Source organism: Ceratotherium simum, chromosome 17 (genome assembly GCF_057802395.1).
Source record: "Ceratotherium simum simum isolate JZ-2026a chromosome 17, ASM5780239v1, whole genome shotgun sequence".
NCBI classification, from domain to species: domain Eukaryota; kingdom Metazoa; phylum Chordata; class Mammalia; order Perissodactyla; family Rhinocerotidae; genus Ceratotherium; species Ceratotherium simum.
In genome coordinates, this window is record NC_141916.1 from 61,159,629 (window position 1) to 61,182,824 (window position 23,196).

A 23,196-nucleotide genomic window follows, 5' to 3' on the forward strand; every position below is an offset into this window, starting at 1 on the left:
GTAAGTGCCCGCCTCTGACCCTTCACACTGATGCGGCACCACTGGGTCAGTGGAGGCCTGCTTTCTCCTGGCCTGCTCTGCCTTGTCAGGGCTGGTGTCACAGAGCCACGCTCAGTCCCTGCTGTACCAGAGAAAACAGACCCTGGGATGGAACTGGGCAGCTGAGCACATCGAATTCCAGGAAGAGCAGAGACAAGCACAGAGAGCAGCAGAGCAACCTAGTGCCAACTCGCCGAGGCCTGGGCTGTCTAGAACTTAACCTGCTACTCTGACTAACAGCTGGGAGGAACAGGTGCTTACAAGGCCCACGTCCTTCTCCTCCACTCCGTGGCCCCTGGAGAGGGAGCGTGGCACCATCCTCAGGGGGACTCAGGTCTCTCCCTGGGAACTCCTGGTTTCGTCCTTATCACCCACTTTACCACCCAGACTTCTGTGCAGCCAGGACACGGAAAGAATGACCTTCTTTCTACACAGGCACAAGAAGCAGGCCCATCAAGTCCTTCCTCACCATTCAAGGACACACAGAGCTAGAGACAGGGTCAGAATTGAAACATCTTGAGTCCAAGGCAAGAGAGCATTTCAGAGCCAACCAGACCGACTTAATACTGGAACCGATGTTCTTCTCAGGCACTGGTCCACACGTGTTCCTATATCACTGACTGAACCCTGTCCAGTGGGCGCCTAGCTCACAGCTCCCTCCTCAGTGACGACAGCTCTGAGCGATATGAGATTCAACACTCTGCAGCCTCCAATATGCAGGACTAGGAGTTGGGGAATTCTCTAGAAAGCTAAATTACCTTTCTTTATTAAAATAAATTTCTTAACTGAAACTAAAGGGAAAAAAAGAGAGAAAATGAGAAAGAGAGGAGAATAAGAAACCTAATCTGGATGAAGTCCTCGCACTGGCCCTCTGCCTTCCATATCCCATTTCTACTCAGAATGTGCACGAGGGACATGACTTGCACTGCCGTTGGTCTCCCCTGCCCTCTGCGTCTAGGGTCAGAGAGAGGCAGGAGGGATGTCTCTGGGCTCTGTGGGAGGCACGTCCGTGTGGCTCCAGCCACAGACACCTCTCACACTCAGGCATGGAACAGGCTGCCTCAGGGACGGGGTGGGGTCAGGGGTAGGAGAAGAGATTTTTTTCTGACCTTCACTAGACTCTTCCTCCTCCTCCTCATATTCTTCCTCCTCCTCCTCTTCAGACTCCTCCTCCTCCTCTTCATTCCCAGGCTCATAGCTCTTCAAGGCCTCTAGTTCCTCTTCACTCTTCCCTTTCAGAAGAGCATGGATCCTCACAGCCTCCTTCCAAGGAACGCCGCCCAGGTCCGAGGTGGGCAGCGGAGGCTCCTCCTCCTCCTCCTCCTCCTCCTCCTCCTCCTCCTCCTCCTCCATCTCAGACTCAGAACTGCTGTGGGGAAAACAACCACACGGCCAAAGTGAGGCACTGACAGACACTGAGAAGGCGATGGTTGAAAGCCACAGTCAGAGGCCAAGTATCCGGCCAAGCACCTGCTGTGCAGGAAGGGAGAGGACTCGGCAGGGGGCCCAGTGTGCTCCTGCCCAGGTAAGACACACGAGGCGATGGAGAGAGAGCGAAGGAGGGCAAGAGGGACACACACACACGTGCCATCCCGACGTGAAGCTGCGCGCCAACAGCCAGCCGGCTGGGGTGCCCTATTTGGTGGATAGCACCATGGCGGAGTTCGGTCTCCAGAGGCCCTCAGTCTGACAGAAACTCAGCCCTGGGAAGGGAGAACGGAGAGCAAGTCTCCACTCCTCGGGCCCCACTGTTTCGTCTGAGGAACTCAATTCTACTTGATGCAGGCAGGTCGGAAGGCTCTCGTGAGAAGCATGGCGGGGAAGGAGGAACACCATCAAGAGGCCTGCACTGAAGTCTTAGCCACAGACTGGCGGGCAGTCAAGGTGCTTGTGCTGGAGGGAGGTGCACGTGCAATTTCACGGTGTTCCTTGAGTCCCCCAAGCTGGATGCTCTGGGGATACACAGGGAGTGTGGCAGCAAAGGCCTGGCTCACTGCAAAGTGACAGGACAGGGACCATAGGGAAAGGCAGGGGACAACTATCCAGCCTGGGGTCGTCAGTCTCGATAACAGCTGCATTTCCCACCACTGTTCCCTTCACAGCACACAGCCTGGTCAGCTTGAAATGGGAAGCAGCACTACATGCGAGAAGACACTGGCCACGACTTATGCCAGCCAATGACGTGGATGTCCCCCCGCCAGGCTACCACCCTGCAGCATTTTATCCTCCTTCCCCTGCCCTGCAGAGAGAAGCAGTACAACAGGCAGTACATGAATGAAACTCGGTGCTCTGAAATGCTGTGGGGCTCCAAGGCAGGAGAAAAACCCCAAACATCATTGCACAAATGGAGAAGTTTCCCAGACCTGGTTCACGGTCTGATAATTCCTGGAGTCTTTCTCAGGAGAGGCTTTGCCCTCAGAGAAACGTGTAGCTGACTGGGCTGGAGGAAATCTGGCTTCCATAAAGCACAGTCCAACCTCTGGCATGATGCAGGCTCAAACCCCAGAAGCAGCCGGCATTGGGTGGCGTCCAGTCCTGACCTCCTGTGATGGTGGGTGCTCTCTCCTCACCAGAGCGGGGTTGTGTGTGAGAGAGAGAACCAGTGAACACAGTGCCACGAGGACAAGGATGCCCAAGACCAGTGCTGCTAGTGCCTGTGTAGTAAAGAATTTAACCTTGCTCAAAGAGAGGTCTGGCCTTGGTCCTTGGCTTCTGGGACGTAAAGGCTGAGTCCTTGGAATGCCCTGCCTGATGGGAATGTCTTTGTCTCCCTGGGGGCCTTGGGTCATGGTGGGTAGTCGAACAATGCGATTTAGGGTGAGGGCTAGCCACGTCAGAAAGACCAACCATTTAGGGTGGGGGCTTCGGGTCATGCAGTATCAGCTGACCTGGAAACTGAGATCAACCACAACCACATGGACAATCAATCAATCAATCAATCATTGTCTAGGTAACAGAGCCCCAAAATAAACTCTGAACACCAAGACTTGGGTGAGAGATTATCCGTGGTTATCATCACACATTAATACCAAGAAAGTAATGCTGTCTTGACTCCACGGGGAGAGGACAATGGAGCTCCACCTCTGTACTTTCTTGGACTCTGCCCTGTGCACGTCTTCACTTGCTGATTTCAATTGGTATCCTTTCCCCGTACTTAAACCATAACCCTGAGTATAACACCTTTCAGTCAGTTCTGTGAGTCTGTGGCAAATCAGCAAACCTGAGGGTGGTTTTGGAAATTCCTGAAGCCGGGTACCTAAGAGTTACTGCAAATATTCAATAGGAACACGATTACCCTTCAATCTCCATTCCCAACACAGACACAGACGAAAAGAAGTTAATTGTGTTAATTTGCTGTCTTCGTGTTTAACCTGAGGGGTGGCTCAAGGGTCACAAGGATTTATGAGCTTGTTTTGCAGAAGAAAAGAATGCCCTTAAGGAAGTTATGAACACCAGATAACCAGCCCCCAGCTGTCGCTGACACCCAGAAATCTGGTTGCCCAATTGTGGCCAAGTTGAATAAACCGGTATCCATCTCCAAGCCCCAATGTCTCAGTGATTGGCTTACTGTGCATCAGGCACACGAACTTGAGATTAAGAGGTTCAGTATCACTCCCACACTTCAGGTGGGTCAGAAGTGAGGGTGATCTTGTGGCTGTAATCCCTTCTACTTCTCAGGTGGCCAATTCCTCAAAGTGCCACCCTGGCTCTGCTACTTACCAGCTGTGTGACCCTGAGCTGATTATCTATGCTCTCTGAGCCTCAGTGTCCTCATCATAAGGAGGTCATGTAAATGCCTGCCTTGTGGGCATGTTGTGAAGATCAGGGATTTTATCGATTTTTATCATGCTTGTGTCACACTCTGGGACTCTAGCTATTCATTTACCTGTTGACTCATTTACACGTTCGTTCATTCATTCACTCAATAAACATTTCTGAGCACCTACTAAAGCTCAGCAAACAGACACAGAAATAAAAAGAGCCAGCTCCTTACTGCAAGCAGCTCAGTTTGATGAATCCTACTTCACTCATTCACCCAACTAAAATTTACTGAGCATCTTCTATTATAATGCGCTTCCTAGACACTGTAGGAAACACAAAGGTGACATAGAAAAGATTCATATTCTCAAGGGGAGAGAAGATGCAAACACACCACGATAAAATAAGGCAGAACATAACGAGTGGGATGGAGGGTTGCCTAACGAAAGAAGGCAGTTTAAAGTGGCAAACAAGAATTTGGACCGTGGAAAGCCTGGCATCTGGATTTTGATTACTTTTCAGTGTTTACTTAGGGATTATTTTTGCCTTACCTTTGTAATTTCATTTGTTTACTTTCTTATTAATTAACAACAAGGTGTAACCCAATCTATGTCATTTAACACCTTTTGAACATGAAATAAGGATAACAATGCCTCCTATGCTCATCTTAAATCTTACCTAAATGTACAAACCTTCCAGGTGGGCAGAGGAAAGCCAGCTTATCCTTCCTTCATAGCCAAGCACACAGGTCACCACAGTATCAGTGGGCAGACGGGGATCGCGACGCAGCTTACCGGGAGAGGGGGCCTCAGCACAGCCCGGTTCCTGGTCCCGCACCACGTCATGAGGACGGCTGCACTGCGCATAACGTGGGCAATGAGGCCCCACTTACAGCTCTGAGGGCCACAGTGGTTCACTTTGTGACAGCTCAAGGGCCACGGAGAACAGCAAGAGGCAGAGATCGTAAAAAGCAGGGTGGCGAGGTGAACCCTCACCTCTGTTCATGAGCTACAAGCTCTCAGTCCATTCCTTAGAGGTCTTGCCACGTGTTTCTGGAAATCTGAGACAGGCAAACCGGCCTCCCTCCCTTTGGGAAGGACAGAGAAACTGACAGGTGTTGCCAGCTGCTCCTTTCCAGGCCATCATTTCCCTGGGAACTCAGAGCAGCCTCTGGGTCTGGCCCGGCCCCTTACGTCCTGCAAGACTTGCACTGTAAATTCAGCACCTCAAGGCTCATTTCACATTCTCTGGCTGCTCCCAGTGCCTGAATTTCTGGGCCTAGCCTTTGAGGAGGCTGGAGGAAGGGTGCAGCGGAGGAAGGAGTCTACAGTGAGGCAGACCCCCCTCGGAATATAGCCTGGAAACTTTTCAAGTGGGGAGAATCACCACAGCAGAACAAAACACAATATACACACCCAACTTCTCTGCCCTTTTGGGAGGAGAGGATGACCTCTCAGCATACAGCCTTCCAGGAGAGATGAGGGCCAGGAAATCTAGTTGGCAGGATCAGCTTTCTGCTCTCTGTCTCAGCAGGGATCTGTGCATATGTAACAACATGTTGTTCCCTGTGACTTTCTGATGTGGGTCGGCCTCCCCTGGGCCACACTCCCTCTGACAGCAGGGTCAGGTCTGCTCATCTCACCGTGGTCCCAGCACAGCCAAGACGGCAAGAGCGTACAGGCACCACGCCAGGGAAGCCAGGGCAGGTGCCGCTTCAGTTCCCAGGTGTCAGAGATGATCCCTCTGAAGCCCCTTGGCAGGGTGTCCATCAGAAGGCGCTGAGCCTTTCAGTTAGAATAATGAATAACATCTAGCAAAAATCCTCCCTGCTGCAATTTATACCCAATTACTCATCTCAAAGCACCTGCCCCGAATTTTCTCTCAGGTGTCGTCTTCTCATTGAGGCCATGAGGGGCCCTGGTAGGAAGAGGCAAAACCAATGGCACATGGGCTAGAGTCTAAAAAGACAAAGTTTGCTCCAGACTTAAACCAGCTACACAGAGGTTCTGCTGGGCCAGGAGGCAGATCCAAGGATGACGACATCAGCAGCGACGGCGAACGCCTGTCGAGCCCTGATGGCGTGCCGCACAGCATGAGACACTTCACACGGACTAGCTCACCTAACTACAGACAACCCAGGACACGGCACTCCTGTCACCCCATCCTTACAGTGAGGAAGTGGAAGCTTAAGGAGGTTGGATCATTTGTGCGAGAAGTCAGGATTCCCACCAGCGACCACGCCAGGTCACGCCGCGCCCCCGGGGGGTGGTTCTCCAGGACCCGACAGTTCCTCAGCCATCAGCAGCTATCAGGGCGGCAAACCCAGGAAGAAGATCATGCCGGCTGCCTGGGTCTAACCTCAGAAAGTGGAGATTTTCGGGCGGGCCCTACCATGAACAAGGCAGGCTGCTGAGTGGAGGATCACTTGAAGTTCCTGTGGTTTTCAAGGGAAAATGAGGAATCTCGGCTTTTACTCTTAAATTAATCCACTCAGAATCAGAGATGGCGCAATCTTCTGTCCTGCTCAGCCACTCCTAGATGCCACCTACCCTGACAACCGTGTAAACACTCCACTGCCAGGCAGACTTCTGGAGGAGATGCACACCGTCTGCAACCTTCACACAGTGGGCGTAATCCACGCTATAACCTGCTCCCTGCTAGGCAATGACCTGCTTGTGTGACTGCCTCTGTGGGAGGAGGGAGGCGGGGAAAGGGGACAGCCAGGACTCCCACTTCTTCAGTCAGCCTTGAAGGAGGGCTTTCCTCGTGGTGTCACTCCGACAGAGGGAAGCCCCTGGGGGTGGCCTGTCTTGGACTTCTGGGGAGTACTCAGTAACCTTGGTTGTCCCATCTGGGAAACGCACCTGCTGGCTCCAGCCCTCACTGACTTGTTCTTAGAGCCAAGAATGTGCCAGCACTGCAGGACTCAGCAGACAGGCCCACATGAGCCAGCCTCACGGCCAGGGGCGAAGTCTCCCAGACAGGCACTCAGAGAGAACAAAGCTAAAAACAGCCAGCTTCCTCCCGTCCTTGGCTACCGCGTCTCTCCCAGAGAAAATAAAAGTGCTATTTCCAGAGTCTCCTTTGGAAGACAGCCCCCCACGCCCCCCGTGGAAGGGTCATGCAGCTCACTAGGCTTGGACCAGGAGTCTCTGCTCACGTGAGCTGACCCAGGAAGCCGATGATAAGAATCACCCAGGCTGGGGCCAGCCCAATGGCATAGTGTCGGGGTTCGCACGCTCTGCTCTGGCGGCCTGGGACTCGCCAGTTCAGATCCTGGGCGTGGACCAGGCACCACTCATCAAGCCCTGCTGGGGCGGCATCACACACAGAAGAACTAGAACGACTTACCACTAAGATATACAACTATGTACTAGGGCTTTGGGGAGAAATAGGGAAAGAAAGAGGAAGATTGACAACAGATGTTAGCTCAGGGCCAATCTTCCTTAAAAAAAAAAAAAAACTGAAAAAAAAAAAAAAAAAAGAATCATTTAGGGTGTCTGTTAGAAACAGATATTCCTGGTCTCCACCCAAATCCACTGAATCAGCTGCCACAGGGGAGGGCCCAGGGACTAGCTTTGTACCAAGTGTGCTAGATAGTGTTTATTATCAGGGAAATTTGGGAAATTGAGAGCAGTGGTTCTCAAAGTGTGGTCTCCAGACCACAGCATCAGCTGGGAACTGTTCAGAAATGCAAATCTTGGGCTCCACCCCAGACTGAAGCAGACACAGCCCAGCGGCTAGGGCTTTAACAAGCCCTCGGGAGATCTTGATGCAGGCAAAGTCTGATCACCACTACCTCAGGGCAAGGTGAGTCTGAGTCAAACCCAATGTCTGGCACCTCATCCACCTGTTTAAGGAAACCAATAGGAGAACTGCAGGCCTGCCCCTCCAATGAGGGGCACCTGTCTTGAGCCTAGAGCTACAAGGTAACGTAGTCACAATCCTACGGGCGGCTGCGATTCTGTGCTCACTGGGCACCAATCGCTGTGCCAGTTGCCTTGTTTGATTTAATCCTCACAACACACCTGAGGTGCATGTCCTTTGCAGATGAGGAAACTGAGGCCCAGAGAGGTTAAGAAACTTGCCCACAACTAGTAGGTGGCGGAGCCAGGCTCCAGGTGCAGGTGAGCTGGCTCCCAAGTCCAGCTCGGGAATATCACCTGCACTGCCTCCCAGCAGACACCTCGGCTGTGACTCCTTTCAACTTTCAGTCAAAGGTGAGTTCCTGGGTCAAACTGGTTAATTCCTTAAAACTCTGTCATTTCTCATCTTCAAGTCTAACATCTCATTGAGGAAGCACTGAGGGCTGAAAATGCCCCTACTTCTGCTTGGTGCATAGGGAAGATGCAAAAAATACATGACACTTTTCTATCTTACAGTTTCTCTGGGGAAATAAGACAACATCTGTAGCTCCTGCTTTGGACTCTCCACTTTTTTTTTTGCTGAGGAACATTGGCTCTGAGCTAACATCCGTGCCAATCTTCCTCTATTTTGTGTATGGGACACTGCCACAGCATGGCTTGACAAGTGGTGTGTCAGTCCATGCCCGGGATTCGAACCTGCGAACCCAGAGCCAAAGCGGAGTGCGCAAACTTAACCACTACGCCACCAGGCTGGCCCCTGGATTCTCCACTTTTAAGAGACCGTTTTTATTCTGCATAGCAGCTAACGCTAGTTTTCTTTTAAAAACCTGAATTTAAGTAAGATGGGGGCAATTCCAGTACTATTTGATGCTGATTTCCTATGCTTCTGTCCTACCTTCCTACGGCACCCTGTTATAAAATGGCAGGGCTCGCCTTCCTGGAAGGCCTGTGCTACATTATCTCAACTTGCTGCCCCACCATCTTTTACAGTTTACAAATTATGGTGGAGGAAAGGTTATTACTGCAGGAACGCAGTCTGACCCACACTCACCTCGAGGTCCAGCCACCAGCTCTGCTTTGGCTATAGGATCCCACCCCCACGGCGTGAGTGGGCTGTGCCTCATCTGAACATGGCAGGGAGTGGTGCATCTCTGGGGTGCTCTGGGTAGAGACACAGGGTCACGTGACAATGACGTGCACACAGTGGTGGCTTCAGAGCCGGCCCTGGAATGCATGGAAGAGCTGTCTGTGAGGCCGGCCCAGGGAGCAGGGGACCCAGAGCGTGTCTGACCCCTGGGCTGAGGGGTGGAATGTGGCTGAAAGGAGCTCTGCCAGCAAACACCTTCTGGAAGACATTCTTGGAACTTAAAAAAAAAGCTCTGGGGCTGGCCCCGTGGTGTAGCGGTTAAGTGTGCGCGCTCTGCTGCTGGCGGCGCGGGTTCAGATCCCGGGCACACACCGACGCACCACTCGTCAAGCTGTGCTGTGGCGGCATCCCATATAAAGTAGAGGAAGATGGGCACGGATGTTAGCCCAGGGCCAGTCTTCCTCAGCAAAAAAAAGAGGAGGATTGGCAGATGTTAGCTCAGGGCTGATCTTCCTCATAAAAAAAAAAAAAAAAGCTCTGCTTTCCTTATCCCCACACATTCCCTTACTCCTCGCTACAGAGAAGCCCCCAGTGTGCGACTCAAACGCTCCCCACGTCAGTCCAAAGCCTGCACCAGTCCAGGGTCACGGCAAGTGCTCTGCCCTAGAAGCCCCACAGGAGAGTCTGGCCAGTACTGACTTCACCTGTCTTTCTGATCTGTTCTCTTCTGGCCCCCTTGATAATCTTCTCCTGACCCCTTTGAATTCTTCTGTACTGACACTGGCACGCCTGGACAGGCCTGAAAACACGGCCCTGAGCAAGACAGCAGATGAAGGGAGTCTTGTGGGGACTGGAGCATCTATGTCCCCCAAAGGCACCACTCGCTCAAACACCATGGAAACACCGGGATCGGCATAAAACCGCATACTGCTGTGTGCGGCCCCTGGGAAACGAGTCCTTCACTCCTCTCTTTACACAGAAGAAAAAAAGAAGCCTGGAGAGCTGAGGTGGCTCCTCAAGACTGCACAGTGAACACGGGCTGAGTCTCAGCAGGAGCCCTAGTTCCACCGTGGTGCTCCTTCCACGGAACCACCCGCCCCCTAGCAGCACCTGCTGCAGGTTACTGCTGTTTCCCTGTGGAAGTCTCTTCCCTCCAATAAATCTGTGAACAGTGACCTGAGGGCAGAACCTGGGACTGCTGGTTTTTTTAATTATTATTTCCATGAATAGCAAAGTGTTAAGGACATGACAGCTGTTCAGTAAACACTCACTGAATCTCTGAATTAAGTCCATAAATGGACTGTGATCCTTACCGGCCAACAAGATGAAGAGAGGACCTCAGTGAACAGGGGAGAATGGGTCACCAGGAAGCGGGGAAAACAGGAAGAATCCTGGACTTGAACCAGAAAACTTGAGTTTGAATCTTAGTCAGTCTTTAGCCACCATCAGTGTCCTTACCTATAAGGTGACAAGATATATGCTCTTGCCTACTTTGCAAGATTCCTGATAGGATGACCAAGTGAGTTGACGGATACAGAGTCCTCTGTAAATGGTCCAGCACCACACAAAGTCATAATGAAGGCAGCCACAACCTATAAGACCTTACATGTGCCGAGTACTTTTTTAAACAATTCATATGTATCTCATTTAACTCTCACACCAATTCTGTGGGGAAGGTACCGGCACTGCTTCCATTTCACAGATGAGGAAACGGAGGCATAGAGAAGTTGCCTCCAGCTGGGAGGTGGCACAGCCAAGATTCAAACCCAGACAGTCTGGCTCAGATTCCACACTGCCAACCAGGTGCTCTGTTGCCTTCTCCTAGCAGGGCACTACTAGGGCAAGTCATCAGGGCAAGCCACAGCCCGCTGTAGCACACAGGCAAACAGGGGCCACAGCTCCCAGGCACAGGCTGACCTGCTGGCCACGTCCTCCTCTGTGCCCTTGTCCAGCACACTGCTCAGGTTGTGCTCAGCCTGTGTCTCCTCAGGTACCTCCTCCAGCTCCTCTGCCTGTTTCACAGACAGGCGGTAGTTTTCCAACTCAATCCTTTCAGGAGTGCCCCTCAGCCTCTTGGCAATGCTGGGCTCCTCTAGGCCATTCACTCTTGAATCTGCAAGACAAGCAGAGAAGCAACGTTCTGATGACAAATGATGGGAACTGAACACAGGCCGTGTGGACGACAGAGGAGGTGCAGGGAGGGAAGAGGCACCAGTGAAAGGAATATCCAAGTGTCCACAGCAGCCACCACTCATTTTAAAAGAAGGAGGGACAGCCCTTCCATGAAGGCCAGGGAGCCAGCCAAGGGGCAGACTAAGGTCAACCAGGTCACGGATTTGGCAGAGGCCTAGAAAGGACCCTGGTGTGAGAGTTGCAGACCTTCACTAAGTAGGAGGAACAAAGAGCCTGCGCGTCCACCCTCCAGGACAGGTGTGCTCACTCTCCCTTATCACCCCCGAACCCCGGCAGACTGAAGGGAGAGACAGCCTAACAGCGGTGGCGACTGGGGGGGGTAAAGGGGGTTGGGACCCAAGGAAGCTCTTCTAATCAGAACTAAGCCCCTCTAAAGCAGCTTTCCCCGATGATCCAGGACCCCGTCAGGGTTCGTGCACTGCATGTGCCTGATCCACTACAGTGCCCAGGCTAGCTGTTTCGCAGACCTTCTCACACTGTGGCTTTGTCTGTCTCCTCATGATGAGACTCACGGTAAAGAAACACTTCTGTTTAACAAGAACACCACATGGCGATGCTGTGCCCTCCCCCGCACTCAGGCAGGAGGAGCACGGTCAGGCTGCCTGTTCCTGGTGATCAGGCTCAACTGCTTGGTTCAGGGGGTGCCCCTCCAGCTCTCTCTGTTGTAGAGAGACATTTTCCCCTTTGTAATTAATAAGTAATCTGTGGGGTGATACATAGAAACCACAGGACTGTCAGCATCCTTCCATCCACTGGTTTTAGTGTCCACTGATGATCTTTGCTCAGTCAATTATTACACTGAAGTCACAAAAAGGTGATTTTTAAAATCTGATCATTCCTTCTCTGCCATCATTCTTTTGCAAGAAAGAACTTTTCCCTTTCTGTATTTTTTTGAGTACCACTATGGACTAATGGATTTTGAAAAACTTAAATGTTGTATTTGACTACTACATCTCGAGTCTCCCTCAATCTAGAGCCATCTCCCTGTCCCCTCATTACCATCATTCTTCTTTCTGATGTACGTTATTGCCCCAAATTTGACCAGAGGAGGCCTACCACTTTAATATGATGTAGCACACGGGTTTAGAGTCAGACAAATCCAAGTTAGACACCTGACTCCACCAGTGACCAGCTGAAGGAAGCTGGGAAAACAACGTAATTCCTGAGAGCTCATTTCCTGACCTGTAAATGAGGACAACACCCATCTCCCAGGGGTATGGTGAATACGGGATGAAATCACATGCATATCCACAAAGCTCCTGTGTGCCACGCGCGTTATCTTGCTCCTCCACTGGAGCCTAGTGCATGACGGTATTCGGAAATGATGAGTTTAGCAGTATAGCCGATGTCCACTGACATTTTCACCACCAATTGTGCACGTTCTTGTGCAGATGTGTTGTATCCATTTGCTCTGGATTATAAACAGCAGTTACGTGACAAAAACAGATGGGAAGAGAGTTCCAGGTAGGGGAGCAGCACTGGCTAAGGTACAGCGACACGGAATGGCAATCTGGATCTTCAAGTGGGAGTGGACTTGAAGAGGCAGAGAAGAGGCAGAAACAGTGGTGGGATCAGCTCATGAAGAGCCTTGTATCCTGGCCAGGGCAGGTGACTGACCTCTGTGACATTCTAAGCTCTAAGAGGTAACCTGGGTTTTGACACGCAGTGTTCTACCAACACAGTTTGGAGGACAGGTGGTCTATCAGGCAAAGCCTAGAATCTCCATAACGCAGGACTAAAGGAAAGGAGTGGGACTATCGATTAAGTAACTTCTGTGGCATGACAGGTTGTGCGGAAAATGTTCTGGAAGCCTGGCACTTCTACTGTGTACAATGTTCTGAACCTCTTTATAATATCATTAGAAAGAACTTTTTATGAATCCAGCTAGTCATAGAATAAAGTCTTGGTGCATCTGCCGGAATTACCAAGATCTTTTTTAGCATCTTTCAAATTTACTAGAGAATCTTTACTGAAAAGTAAGAGCCAGGGCATGTTCATTTACACATTCAGGTAAATGTATAATGACACGGTCTGAGCCTGAATCCTTGGGCTCACCTGTGCCCTGTGCACTGCCGGCCCACCCTGGTCTTCGTGACCTTGGGAGTGTCATTTTAAACATCCCTGCTCCATTCTTCAACACTGAGCTCAAGGGCCCCAAAGTGTAAGCTGTGATGCTGGACTAGGGCATCTGAAAATATGTGGACTCCAGGTAATAGCAAAAAAGATCCAGTCCACATTGGATCAAGTTAGAAGGTCCCAGAAGAGTTTGAAAAAAATTCCTGACAGCCAAACAGAGATGTAGGCAACTGGTGGACCTGGGACTGGAGGCAGGGAACATGGCGGGCGGATGCCTCTCAACATTCTCCAAACTGGACCCCCTGGCCCCTGGGGAGCACAGGCTCTAACTGCGCTGCGTCATCGTTTTCAAACATCCGTCTTCCTATCCTCTCTTTCTCTTTCTCCTCATAGAGACCCAACACAATACAGATGAGACGGTACGGGTCCCCTGACTCGAATACATCTGGTTCCTTCCTTACCATCATGCATCTCTGACAAGTGCCCTGCAACAGAAAGATGAGAAAAGGAAATCAATGTGAGACACTGCCCCAGTATAATGTGTTGGGGAACTCCATAAATATGGGATAACAACCAGTATTTCTTTGAGATGGGAGAAGAAAAATAGAATAAAAACTATCACTTCAGGGAAAGCAAACAACACTTATCAATTCAGATCCAAGCCACTTCAGGTGGAGTGAACACACTCAAGTAGGAAAACACGCAAGAAGGGGTGTCTGTTTTCAGTGGGTAATGCATACTGTTTGCCAGGATTCTACTAGAACCTTGGGAAACAAAGCAGAGTAGAACTCGCTCTTCTCTTAAGGAGCCGTGGGCTAGTCATGGGAGAGACAGGCCTGTGCAGGAGTCATTTCCATGTAATGGCTCAAGTATTATGACTTAGCCATGTGTGTGAGACTATGGGAGCACATAAAAGGGCAATTTAGCCCACCCAGGGGATTCAAGGAAGGTGTTCTAGAGGAATATGGAGTTAGCTTAGCCAGCTTTAAAAAAAATTCCATGAGGTAAGTAATAGTTTGCAAATGAGGTAACTGAAGTTCAGGGACATTAAGTAAGCTTCCCAAAGTCACACAGCTAGTGAGTAGTGGAGCAAAGGTCTGAATCCAAGGAGAACAGCATTAACTCAGAAGACTACCATGCTGTCCCTAGACTTATGACATGAAGAGAAGAAAAGGAAGGTACGTTTCCATAGAGTCCTATTCTTTCCATAAAGAGTCCTGCTCTCCCCTTTGGGAGTCTTCACCATAATATCCCCCTCATTATAATTTTCGAGATGAAGGATGCAGAACTTCATGAAAACGTCTTAGAGCAGAGGATCTGGCATTTGGAATGACATTCTGTCCTCCTCCCAGTGTTGCTTCTCTGGAGTTTTTACAAGCTCTGCAGACTAATGGATCATCAAGCAACAGAACCTGGCAGCCCAAGCCCAGAATCTGGGGCTTTGGGGAAGGCAAATATTGATTTAATTCTGGGCTTGGCCACAATCAACAAAAAAGAAACCAGAAGCACTCAGAACTACTCAGATCATTCCCACATCAGTCCCCCAGAGAAAGGATGCTTTGGGCCAGGAAAACTGTAAGAAGTGCCCCACTGGAGACTTTACTGTAACAACTGAGGTGAAGGAGTAGAGCCACTCACTACTGTTCCCGTCCCACCAGGCCCACCAGTCGACACCCACGTAAGCCAGGACTCACGGAAGCGCAGTGCAAGGAAACGCACTGCAGATGTTCCCTTAGGGCCGGGTCCCCATGGACGTTCAGTTTTCCCAAAGGGAAGGCAGCACTCAGAGGATACTCGGCAAATACGCAAAACTCACCAAATGCCAAAATATGCCTAACATTCCTAGCCCATAACCTCAAAATGCCATAGGAAATTTTAAAAAATAAACCAACAAAATCAGCACTTTTGATTTTCTGTCCTGAGCAGAGGGGCTATTTCCAGATTTACCAGATGGTAGTGATAAACTAAGTATCAAAGGGAGTAACAGTGGAGGAGGCCTGGGCAGTGGCTATAACCCTGTGACAAATACAGAACCTCCCCCTCATCCCCCGGGCCCTTCCTCTCTCGTCAACTAATGGCAGGGCCCAGGAGGAGAGCCTGTAGGAGAGCAGATCTAAGGATAACTGTCAGACACTGGTTCGGAAAGTCAAAGTATAACCACTGGGGTCAGACTAGCTGGCCAAGACCCATCTGGCCCCTCCACCTCACATGCTTTAGTGCAACCACAACCATACAGGGAACTTGCAAGTTACAAGTGGGAAGAAAGAGTTGGGATAATTTCTAAGGCCGATTCTTCACTAAGTCAGGGCAGGCAGATCTCAGGTCACTGCAGGCCAATTTGAGCTTCATACATACTAAAAGGAAACAGCTCCCAGGATCTGGGTCACATCCTAAATAGGAAAAAGGCTCTGGGCCTGACCTAAGGGTTCTGTTTTGGAATAGTCACTGCCTGCATGAACTCCATATACCATCCTGAAAGAAATATTTTTCCTAACAAGACAACCTGCTCTCAGCTAGTGTGCAAGAGCTGCCAGAAGCCTTTATTTGTATCTGTCTGATTCCTGGAGAGACATGAGGGATACAGATGATACTCAAGGGGTGGGGCTCCCAGCTCCTCAGCAGGCAGCTCTCCCTCCCCTTCCTTCCGGCATGGTCACAAAGCCCCAGTACCAGGTGGGGTCAGCTGCTGAGGGCACTTAGGACTTTGGGCAACTGTGAACAGCGTCACATAAGAGATGGCGACATCTGAGCGCCTTCTTTCCCTCTGCCCATATTCATGTCTAGCCTGTTTTCCCATTTTTCCTTTCCTTCTTTATAAGCTTGGGAAAGCTCGAACGAAACCTGCAAGTCAGAAAAGGACTCAGGAAAAGGCGCGGTGAACTGAAAAATGAACTGAGATTGATTTTCATATTTCCCCTATCTGTGAGTAGGATGGCTGCCAGGATCACTCATCCAACCAGTATTTACTGAACGCCTACTTCCAGCCAGGCACTCTGCCAGTGGACAAAACAGGGAAGCGCTCGGCCCTTAGGGAGCCTGTGTTCCGATGACACCTACCTGCTGGGAGAGACCAATGACCCAGGGCACCAAAGGGTGTCAACTATGGCCATGTTCTAACAAGAAACGGCCCTGTGATCTGAAATGAGTGGTGCCAGTTGACGAGAAGAGCACGTCTGCCATTCTGGAACACAGTGTCTCCCTTCAGGGTGCCTCTCTCTTACTGATGTTTCCTTATCAAAAGTTCCTGGATATTTTTCTGCAACTTCTCTTTTAAGGAAGATTAAAGTCATTTCAGACGCCCACCTCACACATCCATCGACGCCTTGCCTGTCCACGATCCTGCACTAAGGAAAGCACTGAGCCACGGGCTAGGTCTGAGCTACAAGGTCTCAGGGACGCATTAAGGAAGATGAAGACTCCAGAAGAAAGAATCATTGGGCTGGCAGTATACATGTAAACTCCCAAACCCGCGGCAAAATTTGTCACAGTGACTTTCACCCCGCCCGGTTCACTGCCCTCAGAAACATTCACAAAACCACCCTGGGAAATTAGGGTGCCCCTCCTCACGTAGAACCCCGATCCTTACAAGGCTGTAAAGGGGATCTATGCCTCAATCTTGTTTTCTCACAGCTCACGCTGGAAACGATACAGCTGCTACACTTCCTCATATGCTGAGAAACAGGAATGAAACCATTTGAATTGGTGGCTGTTCTAAAACAGAACCACTGTTTGGCCCAGAGATGTCTTCCTCTGTCGGACAAGGTGTGGGTCTTGGGCCCTGCTTCCTTTTGGGATGTCTTAGGCTGCTGCTGGAGCCCAGTGACTTAAGCTGGGCTGGTCAATGGGTATTAGTTCACTCCTTCCACCTTGCTTTGAGCTGAAGTTCCTGTATGAGTTGTTGCTTAGCTGTCTGAACAGCGGGCAGGGCACACACCATCCAAATTGAGTGCCATCTTGGCTTAGAAACCTAAAATGACGGCATGGGTCATTCTCTGCCTCAGGGACTTCATCACTGCTCTAGTCAAGCTGGACAACGTGATCTGGTATCTGTGGGAGAAGGACTTTGGCCTACGTTTAGGAGGAAGAGGTCACTCCCAGCCTTAAACCCAATATAGGGAGGAAAGATGTACTAGGGTAGTTAAAAGGCCCTGCACATTATAAAGGCATTTCTTTGCTTATTAGAAGGTGCCTGGGACCACCAATTTGGGCTTTCCCCTCCTTAGCGCGTCAGTTCATTTGCCTTAGCAGACTTTGCTTGACTAGGCTCACATTTTTACAGCTATTTCTCATACTAAGAGGCACAAAACACTATAAGCACTGCAGCTGTGCATGGAAAGGGATCCTCTTGTTTTGGAGGCCAAAGAAAGAAGTTTCCAAGCCACTGCCATGGCAAGGTGACTTTTGCCCCTGCACATCTGCCCTCCAAAAGACTCTTCTATGGCTTCCTACTGGCACGGAGTAGGAGTTCACAGAATTTTCCCAAGATCATATGACACGCGGGCACAAGACGTCTCTTTGCCTGTGAAGCAGGTGATGAAGGCATAAGGACAACTGCCTGTGCCAGGCACTGGGCAGGTATGCTGCATACACTGGCCACGCCTGTCACAGCACTCCCGTCTGTCACTGTTAGTACACCGAGGGTCTGAGTCTCACTGATGCTAAGTGATATGTCCAAAGGCTCAAACCAGGCAGATCTGAGACTGAACCCAGGGCTGTGTTATGTTGAGGCCAGGGCTCCTTCCACTCAACCAGGCAGGACAGACTGTTAATTGCCCTTCACACACGAAAGATTTGTTCTTCATTTGGGATAACTATATTTTTATGTGGAGGCATGGAGAAAAGTAGGTCACGTGGATTCAGGGGAAGCTCAGTTGCTTTGGAGATATTTAATTACCAGGAGTTGGGAAATTCTGAGCTAAATATTACATGACAGAGAGGCCAAGGAGGGAAGAACCCAACAGGGAACAAATCAGAACTGCACCAGGAAGAACCACCCACACGGAAACGGGGACACCACGCAGACCGGGGTGCTGTTTCTCAGGAATGCTGAGGGCACTCGCCCCCTCCACCGGGACACGGTGGGGCTCGTTCATCACCACAGCCCTTGGAGCTCTAGCTGCAGGATCCCGAGGAACTTCTGCTCTCAAGTTAGTTTTCTAATGTTAAATTACTTTTACTGTTGTTATTACAGTATCTCCCACAGGTGCCTTCTTGGCAGATGGAAATCCTGGCATACATCACTATATCTGGCCAAGGCAAAGGGGTTTCCTTTAAGGTATATACCCTACTCTCCATTAAAAAAAATCTCACTAGTGCATCGTGTAGCTCTCTTGATAACATATTTTTTTTTTTTTTTTTTTGTGAGGCGATCAGCCCTGTGCTAACATCTGCCAATCCTCTTATTTTTTTTTTTTGCTGAGGAAGACTGGCCCTGGGCTAACATCCATGCCCATCTTCCTCTACTTTATATGGGACACTGCCACAGCATGGCTTGCCAAGCAGTGCGCCGGTGCACGCCCGGGATCTGAACCGGCGAACACCAGGCTGCTGCAGCGGAGCACGCACACTTAACCACTTGCGCCACTGGGCCGGCCCCGATAACATATTTTTCATGTGTTGTAAGATCTCACATAAAACTCGCCTTGGTCCTTAACAGTCAGCTGGGTCATCCTACAAAAGGGTGCCTCTTTGGTGTCAGGAAGTTGTGGGCATGTCTAAAGCACTGGGGTTTGGTTGTGTTGTCTCTTAAATCGCGCGAGAGCTGTGTTCTAGCTAATATCCTACCTTCCTTATCTGGTTGCCCACCTTCACACACACCTGAGGTGAGATCTCAGAAAGGAACACCTGTTGTGCACGGGCCTTGAGCTAACTATTTTAACTTATCAGCTCACATATGTGCCTCACAAACCAAGAGATTCTATACAGCTAAAGACAAGTAATCTACCAAATGAATCCAAGGGTGGGGCTGAGGCAGGTCAAGAGATAATGGTTCAACAAGGTGAGCCAAGACCAGCCCTTCTCTCCTACTTCTGCCTGTTGCTGCTCAGTTCTGCCTGCTGGAAGGGGAGCCTCTCAAAGGGCTCTTCCAGCATCTTGATTACATCATCCACCCCTGTTCATGTGTCTGAACACACCCCAAAACCAGACGCTCTGCTGGGGAGAACTGTTCCAGTCTTCTTTGTGTTTCTGGTGCCTATTAGGGCGTCAGAGTAGGAGATCAGTAAAGTGTTCTGAATAAATAATCAGGATAAAAGTCCTAACCTTGAATCTAAACTAGAATAACACTTCACTATAATTTTAAGAAATTAGTTGAACATATTCTGGTCTCAGTTTCCTCATTTTAACACAGAAACTTTAAGACCTCTATATCTGTCAAGTAGCGGCCCTGGACAGGGCCCCCAGAGCAAGTGGGACGTGCCACCCTGTGCAAAGGACACGCCTGCCAAGACAGTAACAGTTGCCTCAACACTGAGAAAGAGAAATTCCCATGACGATGCCAATGTCTTAGAAGACTCTATGCATTAAGACCCTAAAAGGAGACACTCTGAAATAATCTGACGTCCTAAAACAATGACTGTGTTTCACAATGGAGAGTAGTTTATTTCCAGGGAGGAGCCTGCTTAGTAGACCAGACCCAGTAACAATGAGCAGAGGGGAGAGGGGGAAGGCAGGGAAGGGCCACGAATCTGCACGAGAGGCACTCTAGGCTGATGTGCTTTTCCCAAGATGCCGGGTTTAAATTCCAGTCCCCTCATCCTCCGTGGCACTTCAGTCTAGAGTGGGTCCAGAGCGGCTCCAAGGCAGCCCACACACAGCCAGCAGCACAGCCCCAAAGCAGGCTCGGTCTCTGAGCCATGAAAGTGATTTTCAACATCTTGGGGCTCTGCCCATAATCAGACTTTCAACAGGGACAAACCCACACCCAACGGAAGGCTCTCTGAAATAGGTTCCCTTTTAAAGATACAAAAACTCATAAACAGCATTCCCTTAGCTAGCTGAAGATATATTTTTGGAAAGGAACTAAAATCGCTTCCAGCAATGCCCACAACTACTACTTGATGCCCATATCTATCACAGTTCACCTTTGTTTTCCTCTGTCAGAAGGTCACTGAGACTGGCCTGGAAAAGAAACAGCAGTGCTTAGGGACAGAGGCCCTAGAAGGCTGACAGAACAAGACTGCACTGACCCGGCCTTGGAGAGCTCTTTCTAAGGAATGATGCAGCAGCCCCAGCAGCAAGGGGTGGCTCAGCTCTCTGGCCGCCCATAAAGCCACCCATCCTTGCCCTGATTCCACAAGAGGAAGTCAGACCCCCTCTCCTGCAAACAGGCCATAAGGTAGCACTGAGGCCCTTGAGGGACGGGGTTGTGGGTCAAACAAGCACAGATTCGTACAGTCCCTAGGACTGTCGTACCCCTAGCTCTGCCTCAGATAAAGCTAACTGACTCCTGCTCGGTCCTCTGACTTTCGGGTTAGGTGTTGAAAATTCAGCTTAATGTAAGCCCTGTCTATGACTGTTTTTACTTTCATTATGACAGTGAAGAGTCCCCGGTATCATGGAAGTAGTAGGTGACTTTACACCCCATTCCTGCAGGCTGAGGAAAAAGCAATGCCAAATTTAGCCAAGCACTTGCAGTCTTAACAATGCTTCCAAAGAGCTGGCACGCAGTGCAGGTCAACTCCCCTGCCCACTCTGCAGAAGATCGAGAGGGCTAAGCCCTTCTTACTGTTCTTTCTGTTTCCCCGAATCTCTGCTGTTTAGGAATACACCCCCATGGGCCATCGTGTCCTAACCCCACAGGATGCACAGACCAGAGAGGGAGACCACCAGCCAGTCAGCAGAAATAATCCTAACTTACTATCTCCCTCCGATTATTCCAGCATATTCTGGAATCCCTACCAATGATAATCATATTTGTTATTCCTGTAATGCTCTTAAATAAACAAGTTTCCATACATTTTAGTTTATTTGCTTTTTACAACAATCTTGGGAGGTAGAAAAGAGCAGGTGGCATTTTTTCCATTTTATAATATGGGGAAACTGAGGCTCAGAGAACTGAAGGACCAAAGATGGCAAGGATGTTAGGCTGCAGAACTGGAACGCAAACTAGCATCTTCTGTTTTCAATATCTGTGCTTGTTCCATTTACACCCAGCTCAGTTCTCTGAGGCTAAGGTCACACAGAAGGATGAGCACATTCTGGTGGTGCAGGGATAATTCATTGGGGTATAAGAAAAACACACTAGGACTTCTGTTCTTTATTTTTTAGCCCTGCCTTCTAAAACATTTTGTAACTGATAGCACACACAATATTAATACAGGGGAATCTACATGTAAGTATCCACATATTGGGAAGTATGCGCTCACAATTTTTTTGTGAGTGTGTGAGGAAGATCGGCCCTGAGCTAATATCTGCCAATCCTCCTCTTCTTCCTGAGGAAGACTGGCCCTGGGCTAACATCCATGCGCATCTTCCTCCCCTTTATATGGGACGCCTGCCAGAGCCTGGCCTGACAAGCGGTGTGTCGGTGTGCGCCCAGGATCCAAACCAGCAAACCCCGGGGCCACCGCAGCGCAGTGCGCGCACTTAACCGCTTGCGCCACCGGGCCGGCCCCTACGGTCACAATTTCAACAGAGGTAGGCAGCAAGATTTAGAGACCACTGCTTTAAGATTTCAATGTGGTTCTATATCACTTTTATTATTCTCATTCACTCTCTTTCTTGATCTCCTATTGGGAACAATAAAATTGAGGTTAACTGTATGTCAACGTCATGTCTTCTTCTGACGTTGTCTAAATCAGTTACTGTCAACTGAGGTGACTTTTTTCCTTGGGTCATTCAGCGATGTTGAGACATTTTTAGCTGTTACAACTGAGGGGGTGGTGTACTAACACCTAACGCGAAGAGGCCAGGGATACTGCCAAATATCCTACAACACACAGGACAGCCCTCCACAACAAAAAATTATCTTGCCCAAAATGTTAACAGTGCTGAGCCTGAGAAACACTGGCCTAGAAGTTATATCAAACTATTTCTAATCTCTCACCAATACGCCAGCCAATCCACCAAATACTCTGATTATGTCTTGACTGGACTTGGTACATTAAGAACACAGCAGTGAGCTCAAGAATCTTCATCTTTGTTGCCACGGTTAAGACATCTTGTCCAGTGGAAGTGCAATATAGGAAAGACCAGCTGAGAACTGCCATGCTGAACAGAGAGTTCTTGGCTTGTCGTCCACAGAGAGGAAACCCAGGGAAGATGTTCAGCCTCTAAGTGATGAACTCATTCCAATGCCCCACACTGAGCAGATATACCATAAGTCACTGCACAAGACAGCTGGACATTTCATCATCTTATGGCACAACTCCACTTACAAAGGACGACTCTGCTCCTTCTCTGCAACGTCACTCAAGGGCGACCTACACAACGCCCTCCCCATTCATGTTTGTCTGCGTTTGTGAGCCCTACTATTAGGCCAAAGCAGGAACTAAAGGAGACAAAAGATGAGTCTGATGAACTATTCTCCTCTCACTTACTTTTTCCTAGTTGGATGCTAGAAACCTGCTGATGGATGGGATAGCTCTGTGACATTATAGCAGGTCCTCTCACTAAACCCAGGGAGAAGACTAGACTTGAAGACACAATGTGGAAAAACACATCTTTCTCTCTGTGTTCTCAACTCTTCTTTTTTTCCATTTTCCAAAAATATCCTATTGGTGAGCTCCAAGAGCTCCCTGTCATGGCATGCCTTTCCAAGGCTATGTCTACACATGCTCAGGACACTTCCCGAAAGCATTTCTGTGCTGGAAGCAAACTTCAACCAACAGGACAAAACTGCTCACCTGGAATACGTACATTTAACGAAAGACTCAAAAGTCAGTCATTTTACATGTGAGTCCAAAGTGGCCCAAACTTGGATAGGTAAGAATTTCCGTGTTTCTCTCCGATCACAGGTGATTCTGCTCCAACTGTCAGTACAAAGAGATGTACAATCATCTCTCTCTTTCCTTACATCCAAATGCCACTCAGGGCCAGGGCATGTAATTTCTTATGCGGACTGTGAATCACAGTCGTAAAGGCAGTGAGAGAATGGAAATGTCAGCTCAACCATCACTGGGCCTTTAAAAAGTAGAATAAAATGAGATGGTAGAGCAAGAGAATAAGCCACGGATC

The 23,196-nt window shown here is 49.6% G+C and overlaps 1 protein-coding gene across 11 annotated transcripts in view; it reads right to left on the reverse strand.

The window, feature by feature from the left end:
* Positions 1–23,196, reverse strand: part of MICAL3 (microtubule associated monooxygenase, calponin and LIM domain containing 3) — a 227,867-nt gene that overhangs the window by 41,789 nt on the left and 162,882 nt on the right. For all 11 annotated transcript variants that reach the window (XR_015555019.1, XR_015555018.1, XM_087443001.1 and 8 more), the window contains 2 exons: positions 10,669–10,864; positions 1,149–1,408 (listed from right to left, as the gene is read on the reverse strand). Coding sequence is in view for 9 of the 11 variants with exons in the window: in XM_087443001.1 (XP_087299127.1) it covers positions 1,149–1,408; positions 10,669–10,864 (456 nt within the window). In the remaining 2 variants the exon portion in view is untranslated. The remainder of the gene's footprint in view (positions 1–1,148; positions 1,409–10,668; positions 10,865–23,196) is intronic.